The sequence below is a fragment of the Telmatherina bonti genome (assembly GCF_933228915.1).
Source record: "Telmatherina bonti genome assembly, chromosome: 22".
In the NCBI taxonomy this organism is placed as follows: Eukaryota; Metazoa; Chordata; class Actinopteri; order Atheriniformes; family Telmatherinidae; genus Telmatherina; species Telmatherina bonti.
Genome location: NC_136631.1, coordinates 22,476,844 through 22,496,782, shown reverse-complemented (window position 1 = coordinate 22,496,782; position 19,939 = coordinate 22,476,844). Strand labels below are relative to the sequence as shown.

At 38.1% G+C, this 19,939-nt stretch overlaps 4 protein-coding genes across 4 annotated transcripts; 3 read left to right on the top strand and 1 right to left on the bottom strand.

Moving 5' to 3' along the window:
• Positions 1 to 592: 592 nt before the first annotated feature.
• Positions 593 to 1,530, top strand: LOC306772402 (protein FAM163A-like; the record flags this gene model as incomplete). Its single annotated transcript, XM_079261853.1, has 2 exons — positions 593 to 685; positions 1,153 to 1,530. The coding sequence occupies 2 exons, from the start codon at positions 593 to 595 to the stop codon at positions 1,528 to 1,530; spliced, it is 471 nt and encodes a 156-aa protein (XP_079117979.1).
• A 3,349-nt stretch (positions 1,531 to 4,879) lies between these two features.
• LOC306772214 (rab GTPase-activating protein 1-like) lies at positions 4,880 to 9,688 on the top strand (the record flags this gene model as incomplete). Its single annotated transcript, XM_079261629.1, has 8 exons — positions 4,880 to 4,990; positions 6,335 to 6,415; positions 6,817 to 6,927; positions 7,154 to 7,258; positions 7,352 to 7,435; positions 7,562 to 7,633; positions 7,746 to 8,003; positions 9,455 to 9,688. 8 exons carry the CDS (start codon positions 4,880 to 4,882, stop codon positions 9,686 to 9,688), a joined length of 1,056 nt encoding a protein of 351 aa, XP_079117755.1.
• Positions 9,689 to 10,276: 588 nt separating this feature from the next.
• Positions 10,277 to 13,691, top strand: ebi3 (Epstein-Barr virus induced 3; the record flags this gene model as incomplete). Its single annotated transcript, XM_079261628.1, has 6 exons — positions 10,277 to 10,310; positions 11,023 to 11,137; positions 11,231 to 11,327; positions 12,500 to 12,617; positions 12,737 to 12,900; positions 13,536 to 13,691. The coding sequence occupies 6 exons, from the start codon at positions 10,277 to 10,279 to the stop codon at positions 13,689 to 13,691; spliced, it is 684 nt and encodes a 227-aa protein (XP_079117754.1).
• Positions 13,692 to 13,905: 214 nt separating this feature from the next.
• On the bottom strand, positions 13,906 to 16,923 carry odf3l2a (outer dense fiber of sperm tails 3-like 2a; the record flags this gene model as incomplete). Its single annotated transcript, XM_079262510.1, has 5 exons — positions 13,906 to 14,321; positions 15,667 to 15,808; positions 16,065 to 16,187; positions 16,401 to 16,511; positions 16,875 to 16,923. The coding sequence occupies 5 exons, from the start codon at positions 16,921 to 16,923 to the stop codon at positions 13,976 to 13,978; spliced, it is 771 nt and encodes a 256-aa protein (XP_079118636.1). The 3' UTR covers positions 13,906 to 13,975.
• Between the last annotated feature and the right edge of the window lie 3,016 nt (positions 16,924 to 19,939).

The window sequence follows — 19,939 nt, the reverse complement described above, 5'->3', positions numbered from 1 at the left end:
AAACAAAGTTAATTTTGTACTCTGTGCAATAAGTCCATATTCAATATATTTAATGATTTCTTTTTTGTGGGTCAGACATGGACCAACCAATCAGGGCACAACAGAGAGCTTAAAATTTCACGAAAGGCTGTGATTGGACATATTAATCTTACAGTATGACTTGCACAGTAAACAAGTTTCATTCCAGCAAAGCACCCTCTGGAGATTTTAAAGTACAGCTCCAACATAATCAAAACAGTAAATAAGAGCATGTTTTGGATGAATGGTGTTTTACCCACCCTACTGAGTTTCAGTATTATTGTTTTGGCATATTAATGCTGTACTGCAGGTTTGTCAGTTTTAAGACAACCCATCAGTTTAATAAGCTGCTAGCTACAACATACTTAATTGATCATTGTAACATCACAATGTTAATAAATATTCAGCCTTTTTTTTTTCTTTTTTTTAATATCTTAGGATCCTTTGTTGAACATAAATGTACTGCAAATTCTGCAGCAATAAATCCTTAGTGTCACTTTCCCTCTTTCTATTCTCCATTTTCTCCGTGTGTCTGCATTGCCACCTCTGAAGGGTTTGATGGAGAGCTAGTCGAATGTCCGCAGGAACTATTGTCATAACTGGAGGAATTCTCGCCGGGGTGATACTGCTGTGCATCGTAGCAGTGCTCTGTTACTGTAGACTCCAGGTAAGACTGTGGACATAGATCTTTCTCAGTTATTGGAAGGAGACAGAATATTTATATTCTTCAAACAACTGTGAATATTTAGGTAAATTAGTTTCGAAATCTGTGAAATATTTGGGAAAATATAAAGTTTTTTTCGATGAAAGCACAAGGAATTAACATAGTTTCAGAAGGTGACAAATCTGCTATCCCCAAAGACATGTTATCTGTGTTATCTTTCACATATATACTGGATAATTTTGTAATCTTAATGCTTTATTTAATGAGTACATTATTTTTTTTCTCTGTGCAAACTGCCCATAAAGTCAATTTTTACACAGATTATGTTTTGCAAAATGCATTCAATGTACTTGAGTTTACAAGTAACCATCAGTCTTTGCATTCCTGCAAACAGAGTCTTGCCGAACATGAAATATGACTTCAAAACTAACTCTGCTCTCATCTGCTCTCTCCTTGTTGACCTCCTGCAGTATTACTGCTGTAAGAAAAATGATTCGGAGGTGGATGTGGGCTCTGTGGCAGGAGCTGATCCTCTCTCTCACTTCCCCTGCAATGCTTGCAATGCCCTCGCCATGGACGGCACTGCCATCACCCCGGTCTCTCTGGATCAGCTTGAAACGACTTCTCACCACAACCACTGCCCCACCTGTTCGCCGTACCCCGTCCGCTCTAGACTCACAGACAACATGCATAACGGAGGGGAGCGCCTGGGCTTCCACACCTACTACGAGAACCCCTCTGTTTCTCTTCCTCTGTCAGTCAACCGACAGAGCTCCTCCCCTGTGACTTATTACAACCCTACAGACGAGTTTCCTCCCCCACCGCGCCCCTACAGCACCGACGTCTGACTTTTTTCTCACAGCTCACATTGACTAACACATCCTGCCCGTGTCCTTTTTTTCAGAATTTAATTTAGATCATTCATTAAGATGCAGCACAATAACACACACTCACATCACTGCACACGATGCCATCACAGAATAAACAACAATCATTCATACAAGGAAGTGACCCATAAAGTCAGCACACTCGGACCTCTGCTTGGGCAGCAGTTCCAGCTGCAATCCACAAGATCTGCATCATGGACAGCATTGGATCCGCAGGGAAACAATACACGACTCAACTAGAACTTCAACTTGTGCCACACAAAGATAAGTCAGACACACACTATTCATGGAAATTCCATGATATAGTCTTTTTTTTTTTTTTTTTACCTCAAAGTATTTGTTGTGTGGGCGGTATGACTGCTTCCTTGCAGCTGCAACTAAACAACTCACATCTTTTTGCAAACCTTTGGAAAAGTATTTCAAAGATTTTTATGCCCTTGCCTCACCTCCTTATTTTCTAAATCACTGATCAAAATTGAAATGTTAAGATGCGGCAATTCTACAGGACATCTGGGACCTTCATAGGTAATGCAAGATACCTAAATATTCAAGGTGAGCAAATTATCTGGAGGAGGGCTGCAGCCTGTAAATGCCATTATGGAGATAAACCATGAACCGTGCCACACTTACCAGCAGATTAAAAAAATAAATAGTGTGGCGTTCTTCTGAAAACATGTTCAGATAAGTTTAAAGTGATTAGTTTCAGGCTACGCAGATGAGATCACAAGTAGCCACAGAAACTCCTCTCTCTTGCTTTTACTCTCTGACATCCCCCCCCCCCCCCCCCCAAAACTTTTAACATGCAAATTGGGTTATCCAGTCTCATCGCAGAGAGGAATAATTGAGCAACAGCTGATCTAACGTCTCGTTTCCACTTACAAAATTTACAAAGGACTTCCCCTTATGTCACCATTCTTGTAGTTTCTGTTGTTCTTCACTTTTACCCCCATTCTGGTGTTAGCTGGTCAAATGCCGTTGTGAACCCACCCCTATTCACCCTCCAGCTTACAGTACATGAGGGCTAACAGTTTTTTCTATCAGGAGTAAATGTTTGCAGCCTCCAGTTAGCTGAAAGAGTCACGTTACTGTCAGCTACAGTGTTATGTTGCCACTGCTCTTTTCTGTAATAACTAATCAGAGCAGTACAAGGACAATTGTTCTCCGGCGTCCTTGATGAGCGCTGATAGATTTAATTTACTGACTTACTGAATCAGAATGGGGAAAAAGAGAAACTTGGATTTTAAACTTGCAAGGGGAAGATTATGCATCATTATATATTTTATTGATATGAAAGCCATCCTATCTTCTACAGTACAGATGGAGTGATGTTACAAAGTATATGCCTGGATATATATATATATATATATATTTATAATGAGTATTGTAAGTTTTTGTTAGGGATGTCTGGGTTTAGGTGTAATTTAGTGAATGATTTGTTTTTTTTCCTTATTGTCTTCCATTTTAGCGGACCTAAAAAGAGTCTTCTTTTTTTTCTTTTCAAAGAATATTATCTTTTAAAACATCCAGAAGTCATGCCAAATGTGAGAGTGTAAAACTAAAATAATCTTGTTGCCATTTCAAGTCAGTTATTTAAGATATTTATTTACTATATTATCAAAACACATTGTTTCCACTGATCTTCATCATCATCTTCGCATTCCATACTCACTCAGGAGAACGTATTCGGTCATAAATGTAAAATGTTATTTGTTAAGTTATAGGTTCACTCAGCATCCTAGTTCACTCCTAAATAGCTAATATATTGATTCAACTAATATGAACTAATAGGCTTAGTTTTTGTGTTCACTTGTTTACGTGCATCACGTGTACTGAACTGTACACTTTTAGTTTTTTCTTTTTGTTTTTTTGCTACCTTTTATTTGCTTTCATAGCCTTAAACTGTATTGCTAGAATAAGATTTGGTACACCCTGAAACAGTAAAAAAAAAAATACCCACAGTATTTCACAACATGTTCCCATTTTTGAGGAGGAATAAATGTTTGTATGTCTGCCTGGGATTCTCTTTCGTGTGTTTTCTTCCAGTGACTCAGACAGAAGATGCTGGGTGTTGAAATCATGGTTTCTATGATGAGAAAAGGAAAGCAGACACACAGTGTGTGCGCGGAAAGGGGGGTGGGGGGGTGGGGGGGGTTGAAAAAACAAAGAAAAAATGGAGCACAATGAAAACTTGTGAAATATCAAAAAGAAGTGAAAAGCAGTGTCACTGAAGTTAAAGGAAGTGAAGTGAAACTTAGAGAAAGACCTGAAACTGATTCGTCATTTCATGTGGGGGAAAAAAAAAAAAACTTAGATGACTGATTTTACAGCTCAGGGAGAAATGAGGAGAAACTGAATCATCACATGAAAGGGATACTGGAAGTATGTGTTAAAAAGTGGGCGTCCTATATGGATAGAGGAGGACAATCCTCCTTGTTATACTGCTTTCTTCTCTTCTTGTAATCCCTGCTTTACCTGCTGGACCTGTTTGCTTCCCCATCAGCCTGCATAGCATATGACAATAACTGCAGCACCAACACCCTGGGGTGAAATATCACAAATACCATGATTTACGCCTCGCACGCATATGTAGTGTTGAGCCTGCATGTCTGGCAGGTTTGCTGTTTTTTGTGTGAGTGTGAATGAAAGAAAAATTGAGGAAAGGCTGATAATTAAAAAATGGTAAGATAAAACAAAAAACTAGCACGTTAGCTGGTTATCACGACATAAATCACTGTCAAACAGCTGGCTTGATTTATTTAGGATTTTCGGGTCATAAACACGTGCTTGTGTGCGTTTCAGGGAAGGAGACGGGCGAGGTGATGATAAGTGTAAGCACAGCTGAGGGTGTGTTCAAAGATGTATTTCTTTCACATTCTCGCAGGTCGCATAAACCCTGCTGAACCTGTTAGCGTTCAAACACCTGGGACACACACACTCAGGACACTACAGGGCTTCATCTGACATTGTGTGAGTCTACTTGTTGTTAGGTGCCACTGTGTGCACACTGTCGAGTTATAGCACTCATATGCTCACCTTTGGACTATAAGCAGTTTCCTTATTTGTGGGCAACCTGGACTTTATCCTGATATTTCCTGCTTGCGCTCTCATGCTGGACCAACCTTTTTGTCACTGCCTGTTACAAACAAGGCAACTTCATCTCTGAACACCCTCAGGAGTGACATTTTTTTTGTTCTCAGGTGGATTTTTCTTGGCCTCTCTGGTTGGATTTGAAGGTTTAACATTACTGCGATTGCTTGTCTGTCTGTGTGTGTGAGTGGGAGAAGCCCTTGTGGCTGCATATTTGGGCACAATGATGGAAGATGTGTCCATGACGATGGCCTACGATGGCCATGTTTTTGATCAGATGAGCGAGGAGGAGGTCTTTGCCTGTCTGGTGGCTGAAACAGGACCTACATTCACAGTAAGGCTCACTGTTGCATACATACAACTGAAACTATATTTTGGCTTGAGAACAGCATATTTTTATCATCACTAGCTAACCTTTTATTATAAAGACATGTTGAACATAAATTTGTATAAATTAGCAGCTTTGTATTACCTTTGCTTGGCTATTTCTGCTTCATGTTACGTCATACTTCTTGAAGGCTTAAATGTCTGTTAAAATATTGCATTTATTTAGAGAAATTTATTTTATGGAATGCCCCTTGAGATGTACCATCTCGTTTTCGAGGGGGTCCTAAAACATAAAACAATACATCATTATCAACAATTACAGGAGACACAACAGGGGATGTCAGAATCAGTGGTTATTGAATATGTCACAGAATTGGAAAAGAGAAAAAAAATAAAAGGGCAATAATGTAAAGAGAAATATGAGAATAAATGAGGTTTACTAATTATTTTTAGTAATTATTATTATTATTTTTATTAATTAATATTTTTTCTTTCCTTTTCTTCTCCTTTCTTCTTGTTTACTTCATCGGATTCCCCACAACACAACATAATGATATTCCTGGGGATTACAGTGGAACAGCATTACAATAATGACAACAAAAAATAAATAAATACGATGATAAATAAATGAATTCTTCAAAAAGGAGTATGTTATTCGATCTCGCACAGAATAATGTAATAAAACTAGAAACATTGACAAGGAGTTTTAAGATGAACAGATAAAGATGACTTAAATAAACCAAACGATCTTAAGGATCTTAAGTAAGTAACTTGTTCCAGTCTGAAGGAGCTTTGAACTGAAATGACCTTGCAATTTATTGCACCACTGAAGCAGATGCACATTTAATTATTGTTGACTTCACCAAAACCATTTCACATTTTAAAGGTGGGCCTATAAGTAACAAATTATTCCCATAAATGACAATCTTCAGTGCTTGAATTGAAGAAAAAACACATTTATTCAATTTAGCCAGCCTTTCTTTTACATTCCTTGCAAGCTCTCATGCTGACTGGCCATGCAGGCCCAAGCAAGACTTGAGATACAGTGAAGCGAATTCTGATTGTTCATTTTAGATATTAGAGATATAGTAATCCATTTCATGCTTTTTTAAAAAATCCTTTCCCTCCTTTATTTATGTGTTGTAGATTACCATTTCCACATGTACTCGGCTTTATCTTATCTTGATTTATCTCTATCTGGATCTGTTTCTGAGGCATGTTCTTGATTTGTCAAGCTTATCTTACATCCTACACATCTGTTCAGCGGAGATAGCTTTCTTCAGCTCAGTCAAATATCGCAGTTCTTCCACACCAATATGTGATTCAATAAGCCCTGTCTCTCTTCCCTCAGGTCCCGACAAAGAAGGCTAAACTGAGAGAAAGCCGGCTTCAAATAATGACAGATGAAGAAGACCCTTTGGACAAATACTTGGTCAGAAATCACTTATTTTCCTCTTCTTCTCAAGGAATTTCCATTCTTTAGCTACCATATATATATATAGATATATATATATATCTATATATATATATATATATATATATATATCTATATCTATATCTATATATATATATCTATATCTATATCTATATCTATATATATATATCTATATCTATATCTATATATATATCTATATCTATATATATATATATATATATATATATATATATATATATATATATATATATATATATATATATATATATATATATATATATATATATATATATATACATATATATGTGTGTGTATATATACATGTGTGGATGTGTAGATGTGTATATAGATATATATTTATTATTTATTTTTTAATTTTACTTTTTTCTGGTTTGCAGAAAGAAAACCGTCATCTTCAGCAGATCAGCCTCCGACTGGAGCAGGAAAATGACAATCTGGCCCACAGACTGATCACCAGCAAGATCGCTCTGAGGAACGCTCTGGACAAGGTACTATTAATAACCACTTTTCAGAAAAGAGGAAGAAGCATGAAGGAGATGACCAAAATTAAAACCCCTATCACATCTCTTCATGTCAGCTATTCATTCAGATTTTATTACAATTGGAAACATTAAATCAGCTTCTGGTACCGTACGACCCAGACTGGACATATTTTCAGGCATCGCAGAACCAGAAAGACAGAATGATAAGCAAACTTGCTGTGTTTTTTTGCAGGCAGAAGACAGAGTGGACGAGCTGAGCAAAGACCTTCTACAGAGCAGGCATCGACTGCAGGCCACAGAAGATGAAAAAAGAGGCAAAGAAGAAGAAGCTGCCATGGTAACAATAAAGATCTTTATATGAGCACCTTCCAGTAATTCCAGCTGTTAATATTTAATGAGATGCAAGTGAAGTTATTTCCACTTCTTGCAGCTTAAGGAAGTGTTTCGGAGAGAATTGGAAAAAGCAGAGCAGGAGATTAAAAGGTCATCTGGTATCATCTCAGACTACAAACAGGTACAGTGATAAGATAGCAACATGATTTCATACAAGCACAATGAGACATGAGCACAACTCTGTAAAGATAAGAGGATGGTTTTGCAGAGTGACTTTAAAATCAGATGCTCTTTTTTTTTTCCAAAGATCTGCTCTCAGCTGACTCTCCGCCTGGAGAGACAGCAGGCCACCCATAGAGAGGAGCTCGAGTCACTCAAAGTAAAATAAGATTTTATAAAGGGTTGAAACAGTGATGGCATTTATAAAGTCTGGTGCATCATCATCTGATCATCTTCATTTTACGACCTCTGATGCTCTTTCCATCTTGCAGAGTGCAATGAAAGCTTGTTCCTGCTGCCAACACATTGCCGAATCAATCACTTCAGATTCCAACTCTGAAACAGCAGTGCAAACAGAAGGACTAGAAGTGCTTGAGCCACACAGAGAAGAGAACAAAGGAGGTCCCACACAGGAAAATCAGAGGAGGGAGGACCCAGAGAAGGAGTCCCTCAGGGTTCAGATTAGGGAGCTGGAACAGGAGCTGGCCCAGACAAAACTGCAAATGGTGGAAGCCAAGTGTAAGATCCAGGTGAGAGAATCAGAGGATTATCAGAGGATCTGTACATGCAGGTAAAATAAAGCCAGCTAGTTAGTAACAAAACTGATGGAAGTGTTTGGTAATGTCATTTAGCTTCTCTACCAGAGAGCCTTCACAGAGTGATATAAAGAGTTGCAGACATGTAACTAATTTCCTGGCAAAAACCTTGATTCCTAAAATCCCCTCTTTGTTGACTTGGAGGATTCTTATAAAGCAAATGTCTATGGATACAGATAATACAAGCAAGTTTGACTGATGTGTGTTTGTCAGCACTAAAAAGCAGAAGTAATGAAGAAATTACATTTGGGAAGAAATAGCAGAAATTTACAGCAAATGGTCACACAGCTTGTCGTCCTTTCAAAAATAAGATACTTTATTATCAAACACCTGGATTAACAACTTAAAGTACTTTGGAATACTTTATATATGAGTATACACTACTATGAGTCACTTGTATAAAGATCTGCATGTATGAAGTAAGCTTATTTTTTTTAATGTTTGGTGCTATTAAAGTTAATTTGTGCACCTTATGTAGATAAAAAGACGGCCTGGAAATTATTTAAAGGCAGAAACAACTAAAACATTACAGTGTTCTGCCAAAGAATACTTTTTTTGTGACCATTTTTATTTCCATTTAAAAGGAACGCACATTTACACATATACTAACAACAGAAAACCAACAAAAACTACAAAGAAAAAGCACATAAATACATTAGACAAGAGAAAAATACATGAATGTGGAGTCATATCTTTTTAACAAAAAAAGTCATGTTGACAGTCAGAACAGGCAGTAGTGGAATGACTGTCAAATAGAAACATAAATAGTAGAATGTATATAGTACACCACTTTGTCCAGGGTGTACCGCACCTCTCGTCCAATGATTCCTGTGATAGGCTCCAGCTTCCCACGACCCTGAAACGGACTAAGCGGTTAAGAACGTGGATGGATGGATATCAGACATGATTTAGCAATCTACCTAACTATTTAGACAGGAACACTCAAAGTCTTACATTACAGAATGGGGAGAAAAAGATGGTGGGTGGGAGAACTCCTTTTGTAAGGTAGTCTCTTATACACATGAAAATATTTGTCTCAGCTTGTATAGTCATTTTACTTGCTTTTGTGCTGTTGTACTCTCTAAAGACATTTCATACCCTGATAGGATGCAGTTCAGTAACGCATTAAAGAAAAAGTAAGATTATACCACAACACCAAAGGAATAATTAATTGAGTTGTAATAACACATTGAATGAAACACTGCAACCCATTATTACAATCAATTTTGTGTTACTAACATGCTGGTTGTTAAAAATAACTCTTTACTATAACTTTCTTTTTAGCATCGGTGGGGTTGAAATAATTAAGGAAACAAAAAAGAAAATTTACATTGCAAAGCAGTCCTAAAAATGATTTTTTAGAAAGCTGTGTGATCGTCCTGCAGGACTTGGAGCACCAGAAGGGACTCCTAGCTAATGATCTCCAAGAGGCGAAGAACAGCTGGATCAGCAAGGCTTTCACCTCCCTGCGGACCTCCAGCGGGGCAATTCATAGTATAAACATGCCCAAAGATGGGGCTTCAGCTGCGGGTTTGAACCTCAACAGCGCTTCCCTCTCCAAAAGATGGAGCTCCAAAAGACTATTGTGGCCTCACAGAGACAGTCAAGAAAATCTCTGAGAGACTGGAATGTAAATAAATACCTGGACTCTGCAGCAGGATCAGACCAGTAGATGTTTTAAATTTCTTTTACATACATCAGTGAATTAAAACTGCATCAGCTTCACTGATTCATTTTTTTATGCATTTGTGAAAATAATCTATGTATCACGTGAGTCCTCTAAAGAAAAACCTTTGTTCTTAATTTAGCAAACAAAGCAAGAAAGACTCAAAGTTTTTGTTGATGACATCAAGAAATGTGACACATCAGTGGTGAGGTGATTTCTAGAGGTTTAGATGGTTCCTCTTTCATTTGACACAGTGCTCTTTAAAGCGCTGATGAGCTGCGACTCAGACAGAGAGGAACTTTGACCGGGTTAACTTACACGTTGTTATCCCTGAACTTTCACACATAGAATGAAATAGACCTTAACTCAGAGAAAGAAGACAGCAGAGAGCCTCTAACCTGTGTCAGGTGCGCTGCTACGTTTATTAAGCTGTTTAGACACGTTTTGTGTTAAGTCCTCCTCCGAGGCACTGCAAGCTGGGATGTTTGGCAGGTTGTGTTTCACTGTTGTGCTCCTGTTGTGTGTCCTGGGAAGTCACACGATGGACCTTCTCAGAGCAAGTGCAACATCAGGGGGTGAGTACCAGTCAGAGTGGGATACACCCACAGCTTCCATGTGAAGAGACATGTTTTATCATATGCAGTAGGTCGGTAACCCTGGAAGCTTCTGTGAGTTGCGGCACTACAAGTTTGGATACTGTAACTTTGAAGGTTAATTTGTGTTAGTTTTAGAGATGGGGCTAACCTCAAGTGCCTGAAGTGAGCATCACTTCTACAAAACTGGGACTGAAAATTTGTCAAAATAAACTGAAACTGAATGAAAAAATATTTTCCTCTTAAAAGAGAAAAAAAAAATTACAAAAAAAAAAAAAAAAAAAAGTCTAGTAAATGAGGCTACCTGTATTAAATGAAGCTGCAGATTGGTTTATGCAGATATTTTATTCTATTTAATGTGTTTTTATTTTTTCAATGTTTAAGTTTTCAGCTTCCATGAATATTTTGCGATTTAAATTTGTACTAAACTGAACTGGATTGAAATAAACTTTGATGATATACCTGTGTACATCCACAAAATAACTTACTATGGATCCGTACTATATAAATATACTGAACTGAAAGTGATTTTTTGTGACGATGCAAAGCAAATAGGTGATGAATTCATAGATAAATTGAATTATTTCATTAAAACAATCAAGCATGAATTTGGATTCTATCATGTTTTTTATGTAAAAGCAAGCAGATTTTAAGTTAAGCTCTGTAAATGATGAAACATTATTTCTCCTACCAGATCCACCCTCCACTCCCTCAGTGAGCTGTCTCTGCTCCATCTATCCGAATGTAACACTTTGCTCCTGGCCTGAACCTTCCCTTTCTCCTCCAATACACTACATCGCCACCTACAGGTAAATCTCTCAACTACGTGCTGTTACAATCACACACTGACCCCCATTTTAACGAGTGTCATTTCTTTTCATGTCAATGTTTCTGTTTAATAGCGAGAGACACAGACAGGCAAACACCAACAGCTGTCAACTCATCCCGCCCGGGTCGTCTTCTGCTCCGACTGCTGTGTCATCATCAGCCGCTGACAAGGTATCTTATCATGGTTCTGTGGACAACACATCTGCAGTAGACTGGGAGTGGGGAGGGGTTTCCAGAATGCACACAAGCTGGTTTTGACTGAAATGAAACCAAACACAAATTACACCTGATAGTTTTGTTGACTCAAGTGTAGAGTGGACTGGAAAATCCCCCCCACCACCATCACCATCACCCACCCTAATCTGTAAAAGTTGCGACAGAATTCCAGTCAGCTGTAAGTTTGTCTTGTGAGTGTGAGATAAACACTTCAACAAAACTATGGTCAAGAATAACCGTAATAATGACATACTGGTGAAACTGGGAATTACCCTAATGTTGAGCATGAGATCTAAACTCCTCCCCAACATATATTTGTTGTTTGCTCATCTCTTCGGGCTGTCTGTTTTACTGTAAAAAGTTAAAAGTTCATGCAACACTGATACTACGTGTATACCACATGCAGGACAAATAAACAGAATCATGCAAAGGTAATTTATTAAAACAAAAGCTCGCAGCAGTGGTGGGTGTAGCATGGTCATGTTTGTAATGTGTCATGTGTTAGATGTCCTCTAGGTCTGATGATGTCAAAATATGAACAGCATAAGTATGAGGACCGTTCAAATCCAAGCTGTCATTCAACTAAGACATTTAGTGGCTGTTTCATGGTTCAGACACCTAATTTCTTTTGTTGTCAAAAATCTTTGAGAGCAGCATGTTGCGCAATAAGTACTGAACAGTTTTACAAAAGCTTAGAAAAGCTTCCCTGTCAAGGCGGTGGTGGGTTTTAGGTCCATTCTGATATTAAACAAAAGTTCTTGTGATTGGCTCCAGGTTGTTTGTGGAACCTGCTGTGTCTGCTTGTGTGGATTTTTTTGCCCCCTTGCTTTGCCTCTCGCCTTGGTTTCCCTGCTACTGTTTTTACAGTGTGTGTCAGCTCGTGTTCAAATTTCTGCCTGCTTCCACTATTTCTCTGGATTTGGGTCTCCTAGCAATCCACAAACTCTAACATATATCAATATTTAACTGTTTTTCTTTTTTTTTTTCTGCTTGTTTTTGTAAATAATTTATTATTATTTTCATTTATATTTGAAAAACACACATTAAGAATGCCAGTAAAGGATGTGTGCAGTGTATAAAAAGCTATAAATATAATATGTTAGGACTTAATATTTCCTTTATTTCAGCTCTGGCGCTGCTACTTGCCCAACCTCAAACTTCTAACTGACTACATCATCAATGTCACAGCAGTTTACTCCGACAGAAGCAGCTCTCATCTGACAAGTTTCATGTTAGAGGAAATAGGTAGGAACTGGTATTTATCACAAACCAATATCAGAATGCATGGGAAAAAAAAGGTTCACAACTCTGCTTTACATGATAAAGTAGTTTATGCTAAAACTCTTCTGTTAATCTGTCTGCAGTGAAACCAGATCCACCTGTAGACATCCGGGTTTCATCTCAGAATAACAAAAAAATATTGGTGGAATGGTCTCTCCCCGCGACGTGGGCAAGCCCAGATATCTTCCCCTTAAAGTATTACATTCTGTACCAGTGGGAAAACCGGGGCATCCCAAAGTCTGTCAATGTAAGGAAACTTCTTCTGCACACACACTGAGAAAAAGTGTACCAACAGCTTTGTAATTCAAAAACCACAGATTTCACACCACACTTTGTGACGAAGTTTCAAAATTTACCTACATTTTAAAATCAACCTCAAAAGTTTCAGAAATTTCCTCTTCTTCTGTGGAATCCTGCTGGCAGCCCTGTTTAAGGGGTCTGCTTTCACTTTAAAACATCAGAATATTTCATTCAATTCATTTCAAATCAAACTTTATTTATAAAGCACTTTTCATTAAATGAATTCGGGTGAAGCTTTTTAGTGTTAAAAGTTAAATGGCTCACAATTAAAACTGTGAGTAAGATTATGATGAAACTTTTTTTTTAGAAATTTTATTAGTGGTTTATTCTCTAGTGACATAATTCAGCTGTATGTACTGACTGATTTGAAAGTACCAACAGAGATTAGACGTGCATGGAAGCATAATTCCAGTCATATTTAGTCAAAGAAGTGCCTTCAAGAGGCAAGTGTTGCAAAAAAAGCTCTCTAGAATTTTTATGATTAATCCGTTCATAAGTGACAAAAAAACTTTTCTATTTATACACTTAATGTTAAGCTGGTAAATCTTATTTTAAAAGAATATATTGTATTTTCTTCCTCAGCTGGGTCCTTTTGAAAGCACCAAGTTTGAACTGAAGGGACTGACGCCAGGCAGGGAATACCAGTTCCAGGTGTGTGCTCAGGAGCTGCTGGGACTGGGCCAGTGCAGTGACTGGAGTTCACCACTTAAATTCACAATGCCAAAAACAAAGCCATAGCATCATTTTCTACTAAGCTAGCAGTAAAGTAAGTTTTTTTTGTTGTTGTTGTTGTTGTTTTTTTTTAAAGCAAAAACAATACAAGTCAGAGTTATGAATGTTTTATTTATAAGGAATGCACTGATATTTTTATTGCAGTTGATGTTCCCATTACTATTATTTTCTTTCTATGTTTCTATTTTATCCTTTGTATTTGAGTCATGCATCTCTGGAGAGAAAACAATAAGAATATTATTGAATAAAAACAAGGCGTCTACAACATTAATTGCAGTTTTACAACATAGTCAGTCAGTCACATCCACCACAAGTGGCATGACGAACTCAGAGTGTCTGATACCCATAGTGAAGGATGGGGGTTTGGGAAGGTGCATATGGATGTTTTCTGGACTGTACGCGCCTGGGCCTGGAACAGCAGAGGAATAACTGGGTCTCCTAGTCCGGCTCTGGATGGAGAAGGAGGGTTGGCGGCTTCGGTAGATGTCTGGGTTGGTGCTGTTGTACTTCCCCGGTCCAGGAGTCATGGCAAGATCTTCAGAAGGAGCGCCAAGCATCCTCCGGCCTGAAAAACTGTAACTGGCACTGGAGGGTTTGTGGGGCACTTGAGGGCCCAGCAGGTTGGGAAGACTGTAGCTAAAAGATTGAAGACACAAATATTTAGGTTGATTCTATTTGTCACTTTCTAATAATACATAACTGTCTTCCGCTCTCAGGGTCATCCCCATGTTTTCCTACTTTAGAAGCAGGAATATGCCTTTATAAACAGCAGTGAGGTTGGTTGAGATGGGAATTTGCACCTTTTTTTAGGCAAAGCTAAATTATCGGTTGTGGGAAGATTTTACATGGACAGGATTTATGCGTTGGCAAAGTGGGAGCCAGAACTGGGGAAGGAAATCTCACAAAAGATGTAGTAAATGTGTGAAAGTGCATTAAAATAAAACATAATCACAAAGGTGGAGAAACTTTGCTTTAAACAATCAAATCTGATAAGCTAAAAAATGAAGAAAGGTTTGCAAAGGACTGGAAAAAATGGAAAAGGTTATTATTTCTGAAAGACTGACTTCAGACAGTTTTAAAATCAATATAATGTGTAATGAGAAAGAAGAGAAAATATGTTTATTTTTTATATTCAGTAACACTTTTTGAGGATAAGTATATGAAAACTGTGTGTTTGTAACATGTTCTTCATCTTAAAATGGAATAAAATAAATAAAAAAACAACAGAAAAAATTGTGCTTTTTGGTTAATGGGTAAAAAACCTTCAAACAGGGGTAATAATTGTGGCAATGGAAAATAAAGTGGCAAAGGCACTTTTAAGGTCTAAAATTTTAAAAGCCTTTACTGAAAGTGGCTAATGCATGGAAAAAGTTCAAACGCACTCATGTGTTGCATAGATGCAGTACCTCAACAGTACCTTGGTCACCTTTTTCTTTCTTTACCACACAGAATAAAATTTATTTAAAAAAAACAAAAACTTACATTAACATGTAGAGTCTCTGTGTCTTACACATATCACACTTTAGAAACAGAAGAGAAGATCTGAGAGGATATATGACAGAGGATAGGTCTCATTGGAACTGTTTTCAGAAGAGAAATGAATCAGCTGACAGAACTCTCAGGATTTCTGCATAATTCTCTACAACAATAACAACTTATGGGCCAAATGAAATTCCTGTACTAGATAGAAACAACAGCACAATTTATGTTATTTATGCAAAACAAATGAAGGCTTGAAAGCGAGCCAGAGTATTTGTTGTGACCTATTTTCTGCTGTAGATTTATACACATTTGGTATGTATCCAACCTGAGGTAGCAGGATGGCAAATGTGAGACTAAATAAATAACACAGAGCGCATTTTTAAGTAAAGAATAAAAAAATATTTGACAAAATAAAAGTCAAGGAAATGCCGAATTGTCCGTGAAACACTTATCACTTCTCAAGACTAAAGTGTGAATCTGCCTGACCTCCTGGCCTCACCTGTTGGGTGCTGGTACAGCATCCACTGATCGGTATCTTGTTCTGGCTCCGATCGTGTAGGATGGAGGTCTGCGGTGAGTGTTGAGAGGTGGCGCTCTCTCCGGGCTGTAGGCTCCTGGTCCGGGAGTCTGAAGCTGTTCATCTGAAAACATGAACAGAAACTTGTCTGGAGAGATTCGCTGAGAATAAATATATAATTCTTCAGAGGGGAACCTAGTCTAGTCCTTAAAACTAGAGACACTTTTTCTTTACTTTAATTGCCTGTGTTTGCCCAATATATTTCATCTAGCAGTGGAACCAATGTCTTGTGGGTGCTCTAACTGGCCAGATAACCCAGCTGTTCTGTCTACATACCTCAAGAAGTTCAAGCCACCTGAAAAATTTCCCATATTTATCACCTTTCTTCCCAAAATGTCCTCCTCTGCCAGAAATGGAGTAGGATGGCGTCTCCATCCGGCCAAAACGGGTAACCTTGGCACCAATGTGGTACCTTGGTCCTGGGCTGGAGTCTACAGAGACCACTACAGAAATGAAATCCGCAAACAAGCAGCCCTTTACTTTCATGCTTCCACAAAGCAGTCACCAGAAAGATAAAGACTTCTCTAGGGGTCTGTAAGACACTTTAATGTGGATCTGAGTAGGAGTATTAAGTGTTCATATCCTTGTGGAGCCAGAACTGGGATGGATTCAAAAGCTTTCTGAGAGATTTAAAGATTTATATCCGAAAAACTCACGGGCACTGCTCATGCGGCTGTGAAAGGAGTATGCAGGGCTGCTGGGCTTGGTGAAATCATGGTTGACGTATCCGACTGTAGGGGGCAGAGCATAGCGTCCGGGGCCGGGGCCTGACAGTGAGTAGGAGGAGGAGGAGGACAGTGATGAAAATGATGCAACAGATTCAGCTCTTAAGCAGCAGTGCTGCACACCCACCACACTGTGGCTCAGGCTGCAACGTCCCTGATGATTTCCATATGGAGCTCTTTGACTTATTTTCTACGGTCATGCGTTTTAACGTTCTTCCTCTGCTTGTTTGGGAATGAATTCTAAACAAAGTAGAAATCTCAAACAAGTATGTAGCAATGACTTTGTAATGCTGCAAAATATTTCATAGCAAAACCACTTAAGCACTAATATAATCCATGTGGATGCGTCCACGCACATAAACATACACACATGCACATGCAGGCTGACACATCTCTCAAACTGACCTCTTTCTCTAGCAGAGATTATTGGTTGTTTCCTCACCACCTCTTCCATACTCCACCAACCTCTTCCTTGTTCTCCGCTCTTCCTCTTTAGATCCTTTGCTCCTGACACATCCTTTTTTCTGGTGTGCCTCCGCTCAGGTGAATTATTTATGACTGTGAGGTGAAGAAATCCTATCTTGACCATGGCCTTGAAACGCCCAAACTTGCTCCACACTTCTTTTTTTCTTCTTTTGTAGGTCCACTCAGCAGCAACGCAACACAAGAATTCAGGACTCAGATGAGACAATCAGTGTTTGTTTGGAGCCAAATCATTAAAAAGAAAAGAAAGTTTATTGAATAGCAGACTGAGCACTGCAGACCTGCACAAGAGGTGATGTAGTGAACACCCTCATTCACAGGGAAAGGGCTCTTCTAAATCAGACTCTTTAAGTGCTGCAATGCTAATCATGCCTGCAACAAATATGCATTAATAAATATGGAATAGGATGCGTCATCCTACTCCAGGCATTAGGTTACCTCAGTGATGGATATGTAGAAACCCTTCTACTCCAGTACACATGCTGTAAGTAACAGCATCTCAGTGTAAATGCTATTAAAAATGAAAGCACTTACACTGGTCTTCAGTTGCAGGCTGACATTTAACAGCTTAAAAATTGCTGTAATGAATACTATGGACTGATGAGTAATAAATATAAACCAGCTTGTAATAATCTACTCAGTACTGTCAGATCAGAATAACTACTGAACAAATGCAGTTCCTTAAATCTTTAATGTCTTGAACTCTTCTAATTTGTAACATTTGGAGCAGAAAATCTCTTTTCTGGCACATGTTTCAATAATGCGACACTTTCAGATGTGAATAAATATTCTTGTTATTCACTAACTAGATATTCTTACAAGAAACCAAATTTCTGCCCAAAAAGTGCTGGGATTTATTGATAACCATTAAAGAAAATAAAAGCTGTTGTTACATTAATTTTGGTCTTATATACTTTAAATTTTGAGGAACACTTTGTAAGATCCACGAGAAGTTCTTCTCATTGTAATCTCATGGACTGGAAAACCTGTGAATTCCCCTCCAAAAAAAAAAAAAAAAAAAAAGGACTTCCAACCTGAACACTTCCATTGATTGATTAGCTTGCAGACATCATCTGAAAAGTGTCAACCGTGGCAGAAAAGCTTCGGAGGAGGATTAACTTTTGGCAAAGACAGAGGCAAGCAAAGCTTTGAGAGCAGGGCCAAAACCAGGAAAAACCCTTCACACCGGTTAAAATTTCAAGCACCAGTGACTGAGTGGTCACAGGTGCAGTAACAAGACTCTGCTGTGTCACCAGAGGGAGATGAATTTGCTGAACGGCAGGAGTGCTGGCAGGAAACACAACCTGTGTCTCAAATTTCCCTGATAAACACTCAAACGGTGCAGAGAGAGGTGTTCTAAGTTGTTATTCAGTAGCTTAGTTTACATGAAGAAATATGTTTTCAATCTGATGGAAACCAGTCTGATTAGAGATTCAAATGTGTTTACATGCAATGTCACGAAGCATGTCATCAGGATTAAACTCTTTTGACATGCTGAATAAAAGACATGCGACTGCGTCAACTTTATTCCTAATTAGAAAGGAACTCGGCCTTTTCCTCACTGACCGTTCAGGAATAGAAAACAACTGCATGTAGACGGTCTGAACGAGCCGCTGAAACACATTCGCTCCAAGACACAGTCAGATTAACTGTATACATGTAAACAATTTCCTGTTGATCAGATTATAAAAGATTTACAGCACCTCTTAACATATGAGCAAATGCTGATTCTGAGTCTGATCAGTCTAATCTTATGGAGGTATGTAAGTGAGGCACTGTTATTCTGATTACTGACTGCTAATGTGGGACTGGAACAAGATGGACTCTTCCTGGAAGAAGTGTTAGCTTTTTATTGCTTTGCATTTTTATTAGTTGCATATACTAGCAGAAGCTATTGCAGTAAGACACCTTGTTTGATCAATTACAGACATATTATTTGGATGTGGATAATGCCACCTCAGAGTCAGGACTTCTTGCTTCATAGTGGTAATTTTAGGCTTAACTCTATAGAGGCCAACGTGACATATTTGAGACTTTTTTAAATCACTTCTCAATAAAAAAAATTTAAAAAAAAAAAAAAAAAAAAAACCTTTGCTCAATCTCCCATTGAACACAATCTGATACTTGTCTTCTACCCCACAAGTAAGAATACATAAGATTACACTATCTGAATTTTGATAAACAACATAGTAAAAAATGGTTAATAGACCGAGAAAAAATGGTAATTTTCATGCTACATTTTTTAAAAAGGCAAATAAAAACCTAAATATTTCTTTTAAAAAAAAAAGGACTTTTCTAATCAATTCTTCAAGGATTGCACCTTAAAGGGTTAAGGAGTTCTTTGCTCCAACATGCTTCATATACAACTACATCGAAGCTATTTTATTCAACTTATACTTTCTCTTCAAACATTGTAATCTTGAAAAATATGGATGATTTTATTAGATTATAATCAACTTGTGTGTACAGGAAAGGGGATTGTAGTGCTTGTTAACAGTTGGTGTAAACCTGGATGTGTGCGACAGGGTGTCCCTGCCCATGTTGAACCGTTGGCTGAGTTTCCACCCATGTTGGCTACAGATTGATTTCACCTGCGTTATCTGCTTACGCTGTTTGTTACATCATCAGCTCAGCCACAAACACACAACTGCACGTTTGTGGCAGTGTGGAAATTTCAGCCACTCATCTCTTTCTGCAGCTCTATAATTGTCTAACAATCTGTCAAGTGATTTTTAATTTATTTTAATTTGTATCTTCTATGTATGTGTTACGTTTCCCTAAAAGAACTTCCTTTCGGAGAATTAATAAAGTATAATTTGTTCAATTAATTCAACCATTTTCTACACCCCCTCATTGGAGTACAGGGTCACGTAGGTGTGGAGAATATTATCACTGAATTACTTTAAATTTAATTGAGTGGCCTCAATAGTTTCATACTTAAACATTTGCAAGTTTCGACTGTACTTCTTATTATTGCTATGAGAACT